At 39.5% G+C, this 10,636-nt stretch overlaps 2 protein-coding genes across 2 annotated transcripts; both read right to left on the minus strand.

Annotated features, from left to right (window-relative positions):
- Positions 1–783: 783 nt before the first annotated feature.
- On the minus strand, positions 784–5,316 carry ptger3 (prostaglandin E receptor 3 (subtype EP3)). Its single transcript, XM_078258838.1, has 2 exons — positions 3,104–5,316; positions 784–2,239 (listed from the first exon to the last, which is right to left on the minus strand). Exons 1-2 carry the CDS (start codon positions 3,956–3,958, stop codon positions 1,913–1,915), a joined length of 1,182 nt encoding a protein of 393 aa, XP_078114964.1. The 5' UTR covers positions 3,959–5,316; the 3' UTR covers positions 784–1,912.
- Positions 5,317–5,414: 98 nt separating this feature from the next.
- On the minus strand, positions 5,415–9,901 carry zranb2 (zinc finger, RAN-binding domain containing 2). Its single transcript, XM_078258839.1, has 10 exons — positions 9,769–9,901; positions 9,026–9,078; positions 8,812–8,920; positions 8,534–8,616; positions 8,376–8,452; positions 8,113–8,262; positions 7,853–8,022; positions 7,268–7,327; positions 6,605–6,754; positions 5,415–6,366 (listed from the first exon to the last, which is right to left on the minus strand). Exons 1-10 carry the CDS (start codon positions 9,822–9,824, stop codon positions 6,309–6,311), a joined length of 966 nt encoding a protein of 321 aa, XP_078114965.1. The 5' UTR covers positions 9,825–9,901; the 3' UTR covers positions 5,415–6,308.
- Between the last annotated feature and the right edge of the window lie 735 nt (positions 9,902–10,636).

The following is a 10,636-nucleotide window of genomic DNA, read 5'->3' on the forward strand; positions in this document are numbered from 1 at the left end:
TACTTAATGAGGAATACATTAGCGTTTTCTGCACATTCATAGCTGGCAATGAGCTCCAGAATAATAATGAATCATTATTCATTATTATTGATGAATATATGATTTCTGTGCAACACACTCCTGAACAAATGCTTTGTTTCCTTCTACATTTTTGTTTTCGTTAACCAACCAAGGTTAATCTTTTAAGTGCTACAAAGACAGAGCGGCTTCACAATCAATACAAGATAAACTCTTACATCTGGAAACAGAAATTGTTCATCTTTCACATGGCTTTTGCAGTTAACAGTTTCCTTTAAGGTCATTATCACTGAGCCTGTATGTATTCTCACATTTGAAAGGCAAAAGCAAGACCGGCAAAGCAGAGTGTACATAAGCCTCTTGTTGATGTGCTGAGAAGGCAGTTGTGTTGGTGTGAGAAAGTCCCCCATAACCTGAAGGTTACTATGACAGCAAATGTGTCCATCCTTGAGATGTCTTTGCCTGAGATGCTGGACCTCTTCAAATACATTTACAGTGCTAAACATGACAAAGTAGCCACAAAACGATTATATTTACATCATTAGCATTGCCTGCAAACGGCACTCTTGGTTAATAACATAAGTCATTTGGCACACAGAGCAAACCACCTCATTGAAAAGTACCTTGATTTCATCTGAGACCTCTGGTGAATTTCACTGTACAAACTATAAAAGAAATGAACATTTACTTCTATTCAGAGGTAGCATCAAGGCTCCAAGGACACAATTTGGCTGATAAAAAGAAAAACGATAAAATACGGAACAACACATTCAACATGTCCAAGGCAATCACCGCAGAATTAAAAGCATAAAGTGTGTTTCAAGTGTGCCAAAAAAGCTTTTTGATCTTTTTAATTTCACGGTGTGTGTTTTGGACAGGACTTTATTCCATTATATTTCTGCTCATCGTCTTTTATCCAAAGAGCATACCTACAGTATCTCCTTGGATGAATGAATACTTTTAATACGATGAAAAGGCAGGGATTGCTCAATGACACCTTGACAGCATATTAGGCCATCATGCCATCCATAATCTCTTAATGTTGAACACCACAAATCTACAGTTCTTTCACTCACACTTCATTCATAACAGGCCTCGAAGTTATTCTGAAGAGGCCTGTTGCTGAAGAAATAATTGCACAATACACCAGTGCATTCATATTCAGGAGGGAAAGTGGCAACAAACTAAAAGCTTCCCATTTTATAGTCCTGGCTGCTAGCTGAGGCGCACCACGCACAGTATATCATAAAATGTACAACTGATACCCAGCAGGTAGCATTATCATCAGCATTTAGCAAACAAACTACTAACTTCATATTACCACAGACACTAATAAATAATCGTACAATCAACAATTGGCTTCAGCAAATTGGATTTGCATTTTTCTTTTGAATGACCACCATGATTACATTTCATGTAAGATATGGCAACGCTATTTACAACTTCACATAAGCAAATTTACAGTTTCTTTCTTAATTTAAAAGAATTGTCTTTTAGCTGGCTTATGGCTTTAAGTTGTTGAAAGGATGCTTCAGTTCTGGTCTGGGAGATGCTATCAAAACTGGCTAACAAACTAACAAACTAGCATTGAGGGAGTTCCTGTCAACCACACTGAAGCCAAATGTGAGAGATGACACGGTCATGCATCCACATGCTGCTTATGTGACTTTGAATGGAATTTGTTTTAAGCAAACCAAATGCTCCCAGAGCAGACATGGCTAACACAGAGACAAGTTGTGTCTCCAATTGCACAATATCATTTTGTGGAGCATTTGGAGAACATTTTTGTCTCCATATTTCCCACAACACATTCATGACAATAGCGTATCCATTTTAACATCCATCCAATCTATCGTGGCCTCAAAGCCACAAGATAGAAATTCCTGTCAAAGACTTAGCTACATTGTGGTTTATGAAGGTTGTTGCCATCTTGGTTCTGCTTGTTAAGGGCATCCAATGCCGTCGGGGTCTCCTTCTGTTCCTCTATGGAGCAGTTGGACACTGCATTCGCCATGATGCAGAACTTGCGGAGGAGGATCTCCCTAAAGAGCAGATAGACCCATGGGTCCAGGATCTGGTTGAGGGAGGCCAAGCGAATCGCTGTTAGAAAAAAGTTACAGTCTAACTGGACGTCCCTGGTTGAGGTGTGATTGGTGGTCACTGCTGTTAAATTGCAGTCGTGGGAGGATACCTGATTGGAGATCATCCTCAGCATCAGCACCTAAGGAAGGAGGCAGGCACACACTGTTTGTACCAATAGCGGATAATGAAGATAAATTATATTCTTCAGTGCGTTGATTAGTGATTTACTTTTTTTTTTTTTTTTTACTTCCTGAGAGACAATAGTTTGAATATTTAATGTCACTAATCTTAAAACAATCCTGAGTAGCTATACTGTATCAAGTGACTAAAGGAGAAAAGCATAATGTTCACGCTCTAGGTACTCACTCTCTGACATCATTGCTACCACAGTGCTATGGCTTCTATTAATATCCTTGGTGGGACTATTTAATATGTGCCTAACAATGCATGACCTCATAGCACATGAGCAGACCCCCCAAACAGGACTCGGATAAGTGGATTGCTTCTTAATGGAAAATGGTAGGATTTCAAAGGAATCATACATGACAGCATGTATCTGACTGGTAAGTATGATTTGTGTGTGTGTGTGTGTGTGTGTGTGTGTGTGTGTGTGTGTGTGTGTGTGTACGTGTGGGGCAGAGAGAAAATGAGTAAAAAAGAGGGTGACTGACTTAATGAGTGATTGAGGAAGACAGAAAATGTGTAATGTGTGCAGCGTCTGTTCTTGCTTCCTTTCGCTGTCCTGCCAACAGGAGATGAAGCATCTCCAGAGATTCAAAGACCTGCAGCTGTTTGTGAGAGGCAGCTGACAATAAAATCCAATTAAACTGTGAATTGTGACACTGGACAATTTATCATATTAGTACATGGGCTTTTACTGTATGACATTATAAGGGAAAATAATTAAGAATACCTATTTTGTATGATAGCCTCACTTTTATTCGACCATAATGGTTGTATGCTGTAAGAAATGTAAAGGGTGAAGTCGCCCATAGAAACATACCAGCAGAGGAGACCAGCATATAAGGAGGACGCACATAATCCCTAACAGCTGAATGACGGTCTCCGTGGTGAGCCGTTCCCACTGCTTTGAAGACTGAGACGTGCCAGACTTTGTTTTACACCGCATAATTAAGCCCCGGATCGTCACTACATTGCAGGAAAGTGTAACAAGCAGAGAGAAAATCCCAAGTACAGCGAAAGTGATGGCAAAAAACATATTGCCCGGGACTTCCCTCTCCCCCGTGCTGATAAAGCACCAGGTGCCCGGCCACTGGCGTGTGTATTCGCCGACCCCGGCAATGGGCAGCAGCGCAAAAAGCAAAACAAGACACCATATGACAGCCAAAGTCTGCTTTGTCACACTTGTCTTCATGTGGTTGGAGTACCAGTGGGGATTTGTTATCGCCATAGCCCTTTCAATTGCCATGGCGCTGGCCAAGAAGAGAGAGCACAGGCCAAACGTTGTCATGCACACACCGAAAAAAGCGCACAATTTGCCCGATGAATCTATACGCTCCCATTTCAGATCAGCTCTGTAAACTGATATTACTATGGGACTTGTCAAAAGCTGTCCGAACAGGTCAGTAAACGCCAGCGACCCGATGCAAAGCAAGAACGATTTTTTCCTTTTATTTTCCTTCTTTTTGTAAGAGATACACACCAGAATGAGAGCTAATGAGTTGCCCACTATACCAGTGATCATCATGGATATAGGAAAACCAACTGATACATATCCACAACTGGAATTTTTGGTGCCATTGTCTTCGCGCAATGATTTGGAGACGTTAAAGTCCAGCATCTTTCCAATTTTGGTTTGCAAGCCCTCCAGAAAATCACAACTGTCCGTAGTCATCATTTCGGAAAGGATAAGCCTATATGCATCAGATAAACCATGTGTGGGTCCGGCATACTCTTGCGCTCCAACTGAATGCAGTGCGTAAAAGCGCGACGGGTCCTTTCTACGCGCGGGAGGCGGGACTACCTAGAAAAGCGACCAGAGGAAGCAAACAGTAGAGGCACATGGTTTTAAATACACTTACTAAAATATAAACCGGATTTTTGAAACTTTGTAGGACATCTACAATGATGATCTCAGTTCATTGACTTCCTATTTATAAGTACGGCACTTTAGATACGTGTAACACTATCGCAGACGCACCTGCTTTGAACCCACATGCCAACATCTTGACGAAGTGAGCACACGGGCGGACTCGTCTGATTAGATAGGGGAATAAACAAACCTGCTCTGCGCCTCTTAAGCAGAGAAAGCACTGAAACATTGTCCTTAAGCACCTGACTGTTAAATTAAAAGTGGGATGTATTAAATAATTCGGCTACCTCCGGTTGGTGATCATTATGGGGAAATTCACATTTATTGGAAATTGGTATACATTATTTCTAAAACAAATCTAAGCCACTTGAGTTTAGACTCACATTATGAAAATGTCCACATTATATAAATATTAGGCCTATGTACCTACCAATAGGCTACGCGTGCTGTTATTTTTTCCCCCAGCACCTTGAGCCAACCTATGCATCTGTCCAAAGATTTGCAGTAAAACAATCAATTTTACCCCATTCGAACGTGGTGGGCTTTACCAGGCCCTAGAAGTAACAGGCGTTGGGTACTATACTATTGATCAATAGGACTTTTGGCCTGATGTATCACCAATGTATCGATCCATCCGTTGAACTCAGCATACCAGTAGGAACAGTGCCACCTGTTGACCACAATGAGAACGACAACACTACGGCTTGGAGCCCATTGTCCAGTATTCAACTACTGAGTACTTAAAACTAAGTACCGGTAGTTAGGCTTTTAATAATGAACTCGAGGTCGAAATTAACCAGGCCATACTTTTTATCATATCGTCAGTCAGATGGTGAATCAGTAGCTCTGGTGGAGCGAGCTAGTGTTTATATGAGCTACTAAACCTTTAGCTTAAGGAATGCAAATAAAGACTATTTTAATACTGTAATAAACTAAATAGTAACCGGCTGTATCACATGAAAACTAACGTTACTTTAGAGAACTGTAACTTAGTAACGGTTCACGTTACGTGTCATTCCATGGACTATTAGCAAATTTACCATCAACCAAACACTGAAGACATCTTATATCACTGTAACGTAACATTCACGTTACTGTTACCATACTTGATTCAAATCGCTATACTTTAAATAACGGCTAAATAGTGATACAGGGATTAATCAAACATGTCAGATTTAGCAAATATTTAAACAGTGCTACATGTGGCCTCTCCAGACTAGGCTACTTGGCTTAATCAAACGCACGACGAAGGAACAGGGAACAATGTCGACAGGAGTTTATTTACACGTGTACATTTGAGTTGTTTCACCAATAAAAAGCCTGTACTACCACATTTTACCATGATCGGGATATACTACTGTATGGTTGTAATTCTGGATGTACTAATCTGGATCACGAATATCAGCCTTTTCTTGATTTCATTTGTTTCCCAAGTGACAAATGAAGAGGAGTAACTTGGAGTGGTAAAACAGGTGACAATTGTGTAATGAATAACTAACAATAGACACCTAAACCAAAGAATGTTGAATTTACGGCAACTTAGTTAAAACAAGCAATATCAAAAAGTAAAATACTTACCGTGAAAATAAAAAGCAAAGTATGTATTTATCAAGAAAAAAACAAAATTCATAACTACATCCCGTTACTCTAAATTGGGGCTTAAGTACTTCACCTTTTATTTTAAAAATTAAGAATTTATTTATTAAAAAAATAAACTAACAATCTCAAATGTTTCCTGGGGGCAAAAAAAAAAAAGTAATCAAAAATGTTTACTTCAATTTCCTTACAGATGAGTAGAATAAAATGTATTGCCACGAAGATATTCAGCAGAATGGGCTTAAAATGGCATAAGCCTCTTCACAGTATATTTGACTTCCTTGTGGGAATATGTTATGTTTATTGGACACCTGCAGTTACAGACACTTGTCACAGATTGGGGTGTATGTGGTTTTAAAAAGGGAGCTTGTAATGATGGGTAACGGCAGAGAGGAGTCATGTTGACGTTGCCTTTTTTTTTTTTCTTTTTTTTTAAAGGGAAATGAGACTTTTCTATGAAAATGGACAGCATATTGAAATGATGTGGTTGTTTTCCTTGCAACACAACATGCACTTTTCTACTTAGGTTCCTATTCTTGTTTTAAAGGCTGTAATAAAGTTATATCTTTTTTGAACTGGAGTCAGAATGGGAGGATCCAGAGGACTGGCCGCGGCGCCTGAAATCACACAAACACCATGGGAAGAAAAACAAGGTCAGCAGGCTCAGCTATTAACATTCACTTATGCATACTTGAGACAAGTACAAGGTCAAAGAATATATTAAAAAAACCCCCAAAAAAACAAGTTAACAAGGCAAAATGTGAACATATTTCTGTAAATCTAAATTCCAATAAGCGAGGCGACAGATGGCTAATAATAATCAGTGCCATTGTGGTATTCCACAGAAACCCAAACCTTTCGGACGAACGTGATCTAGAACGCCTCCGCTTTCTCTCTCCAGATGAGGACCTGGAGCGACTGCGCTTCTGTCCCCTCTCAGGTGAGGAGGAGGGTGAGCGGGACCTCTTCCGGGGAGAGGAGCCCTTTCCAGACTTGGAACTGGATCTTTTGGAGGAATAAACCAAGCATTGAGGTCAGTAAGGTCAAGACAGTTTCATCAGCGTGGGTATTTATCAAGCTTCTCTGATTAAGACCATTTAACTATGGATTAATGGAACTGAGAAAACGAAGAAAATGTTTGGATTCCTTCTGAATATAATAAAAGCCAGTACCACTGCTGAGAGATGCTTGATGAAGACCCCAGATGTCTATTCAGACTTTTCAGCCACAATAAAATTGTTCAGGTAGTCAGACTGTGTACTTTTATAGTCTTGGCCCTAAATTAAACTTTAAATAACCCTACATAAAATGATTAATAACCGTTGGGGCAGTTTATGAAATTTTTTCTTATGATTTCAGACCAAAATTACTATCTGCAGATTGAGAAAGAGGACTTTAGTGGAGTAAGCACTATCCAGTCTTTGTTTAAACTTAAGCTAGGGAATGGACTGTTCTGGAGCCTTCAGCCCCATACACACACTCTCTCTAAAGGGAGAGAGTGTATGTCACCTCATTCACCTGGAATGGGACCTCGAGCGAGATCCAGACCTGGAACTGGATGAGCTTCTAGAGCGGGACCTGAAAGACAAAAAACAGAACCTTTCCAATATTTTCTGAACAAGAACAATAGTTTAATGGTTCACACGGCACCGCACAGATATATTTAACTGAATTTAAATCTTGAGTATTTGAGTAAAACTATTCTTGCCTTAATGTATAGCATAACTGATGAGAAAAAAAACTGTATGTAGACTAACAAAATATGCATAAGGGGGTTTGAAGAAATAACCCAGAAAAAAGGAAGACAACTAAAACCTGTAAAAAAGGTAACAAGTGCAAACAGAGAACCGGAGTGCATTTCAAGACTACAATATGAAGAATGCATTGCTTCCATCTAAAGTCATAGGCGTTTTTAAAACAAAAACATATTATCCAGAAAAATAATTCAGTCTGCACATTTAATTTCTAACACCACAGAAGCGGAGGGGTTGAGAAAACAACAAATCAGCAGAACAGGACATGAAATTGATCATTAAATCAGAAGGAAGTTTGAGCTGATACTGACATTTTGCCCGGAGTTACCCTTGACCTGTACCCTTTTACCTGGACCTCGACCGTGAACTGGAGCTGGAGGAGCGCGAGGATGAACGGGACGAACCCGAGTGGCTGCCCTTTTTCTTAGCTGGCTTGTCCTCATCATCACTGGAGTCCAGGTTGTACTTCGACAGGTCTCCCTCATCGTCTTCTTCTTCTTCATCATCATTATCATCATCCTGGAGAAGAAGTGTTTAATATTACATTGTTATTGGCTAGCATTATAGAATTTGATCTTTTGAATTGCCAGCTCCAGCCACCAATCTTACATCCAATTTGTATTTGGAAAGGTCACCCTCTTCCTCATCTTCTTCATCTTCCTCGTCATCTTCACCTTTTGCTACTTCTTTCTTTTCAGTTTCTTTTGAGGAAGGTGTGCTATTGCTCCTTCCACGGAACTTTTTCTTTTTCCTACCAAACTGTAACATTGAAAAAAATAAATAAATCAAGATTCTACCTGCCAAACATGTGTATGCTTACAGTATGTCAGTTGAATGTGTTACCAAATATAACACTTTCAGGTATGACTCACTTCATCATATTCACCATCAGATTCCTCCCGTTCAATGTATTCGACATTCTCCCTTTCATTGAAACCTCCACCATAACCTGAAAGGAGGAAAAAGGCAATCAATAACTGGTTTTCAAAAGCACACAAAAAACTGGAAAACTATACATTTGTCGGGATACCTGTCCTCTCTTCAAGCTTGGCATATTTCGGTGTGTTACACATGTTGCACTCTGACCTCCTAGCCCAATTGACATTGCCGCATCTGTATGAGAACAGGAGGGAAGGTAAATCTGTAAAATTGACACATTTAAATAAGATGTCGAACAAAAGTCTATGTCTCAGCTTATTAAAATGCATAGTTTGCTTATGTATTCCACTCTTTTTTTTTTTTTTACTTGCTCCAGTGTCTGGTTAATCAAACATTTTGGTAATCCCTTATTATTTACGATCCCCGTACGTTTTGCATTGCCAATCATTTGCACTGAAGAGGCCTCTACTCTTCTCAGCCAGAGTTTTCCCAATCTCTGTTCCTCCAGCTTTCATCATCTTTGCCTCTGTGGTTTTCTCTGTGGAAGCAAACCAATGTTTTTTTTTTAGTACAGCGGAATTTTGACAGGATGTTACGTTATTAAGCTTCTGCAAGATATATTAATTTGCATAACAGGACTCACCCCGTCCACATCTGTTACAACTGGTTCTTCTAGCAAAGTTCACGTTTCCACACCTGCAAAAGCAAAAACAATATGACTGACATTGTAGATGCAGATAAGGCTTAACTTGTTATCTCATCATTCAGGCATAAGCTGAGTGTGCTACAAGCAAGAGTAGTAGTTTAGGTGTATTTATTTTTCATGTGGCACACCATTAGCTTGTAACGTTAAGTCTTTCGTTGGACAGCCTGTGTCAAAAGCCTTTCCAGTGTGCATTTGACAACTGCAGCTGGCCTGTCTGTCACTTAAGACGTTTATAATACAACATGATATTGCAGACTAGCTACCTAAGTTAGACTCTACGCTCATGACAACTTGGCTTCTACAACATTGTAAACACCACCCACAATAGCGAGTGTGGACTCTCATATGACCCACAGAAGCTAACGTTAGATAGCTTGCTATCTTATAAGTCTGCACACACTGACAACCTATATTAAAACTCCCTGACACGTAAACCAAATAACGTCCCCTTAAATGAACAATTTATATGACGTTTATTTTGAATATAATGCGGATAATGAGGTAAAAACAAGGTAAAAGTGAACTAGTTTCCTTAGCTAACGTTAGCGTGAAATGCTAGAAGGCCTAAGCTAACGTTTGCACGTTAGCAAGACCAGCAAATTCAGCAAACATGCGGTTACATTTAGCCCGCTAGCTAGTTCGTAAAATGGTATTGTATTCAAAATGTCAGGAGCACTTACTTTTTATCAGGACAAATCCAGTCCCCGTCGCTAACTCGAAAACTCTTCCCTGACATGTTTGGGCCTGTTAACACTGGCTCGTTGGCAGGGTGGTGTTTCGATCGTGGTGTGGTCAGTAAGTGTTCATGCGCCTCCTCCCTCTAATGATGCATTCAGGTGCTTTTCGGTAGAACTTTAAACTCGCCATTCTCTGCTCGTAATTTAGAAACACGTATTGTGACATATTCTGTGCACGGTGAAAACGGCCCACCATTGTGTTAGATAGGTTTTGGAACACCAAAACCACTTTGTGCAGCAGTGTAAGCACACATGTAACCTATTATTCTGTACATAACCTAACGAATAAGGATCACACTACGGCCGTTCTTTGCTTTCCGTGTTCTAAATCAATTAAATTCGGATATATATCAAATGATCCCTTTACTACAAGTTTTTATGAAACTATTGTCACAAAATGTTTTGATAAAGTTCCATATTGCTTCCATCGTCACCTGAATGCAACATGGGACAAACCTGTTTTTCTTGAGAAAAGTTGTACCATGCAAATAAAGTATAATAATCCCAAGATAATAGTTTCCTGCAAATGTGGTGGTATACTATTAGGCTTACTAGAACCTATTAGGTTCAGTTTTTCTCAATCAATAAAAGATAACAGTAATACGTTAAATATTGTGCAAATATCCCAGCAAATGCCCAAGTTCTTGGGAATGCAGAGATGATATACAGTAGGAATGTGACTATAAAACTACTTTTAGATACCAGACACACTTTACATCCCTTTAGGTATAGCCTGCCAGAAAACCCTCTTTATCAAATAGCCTATAGTTTTTTTTTTATTATTTAAAAAGAGGACATGATGCACTTTGTT

Source organism: Sander vitreus, chromosome 9 (assembly GCF_031162955.1).
Source record: "Sander vitreus isolate 19-12246 chromosome 9, sanVit1, whole genome shotgun sequence".
Taxonomy (NCBI): domain Eukaryota; kingdom Metazoa; phylum Chordata; class Actinopteri; order Perciformes; family Percidae; genus Sander; species Sander vitreus.

Coding starts and splice junctions, on each gene's coding strand:
- ptger3 (XM_078258838.1), bottom strand. CDS start 3,958: ATGATGACTACGGACAGTTGTGATTTTCTGGAGGGCTTGCAAACCAAA. Junction 2,240..3,103: donor TATGCTGGTCTCCTCTGCTG/GTATGTTTCTAT, acceptor CTCCTTCCTTAG/GTGCTGATGCTGAGGATGAT.
- zranb2 (XM_078258839.1), bottom strand. CDS start 9,824: ATGTCAGGGAAGAGTTTTCGAGTTAGCGACGGGGACTGGATTTGTCCT. Junction 8,453..8,533: donor CAAGCTTGAAGAGAGGACAG/GTATCCCGACAA, acceptor TCCTCCTTTCAG/GTTATGGTGGAGGTTTCAAT. Junction 7,328..7,852: donor AGTTCACGGTCGAGGTCCAG/GTAAAAGGGTAC, acceptor TTTGTCTTTCAG/GTCCCGCTCTAGAAGCTCAT.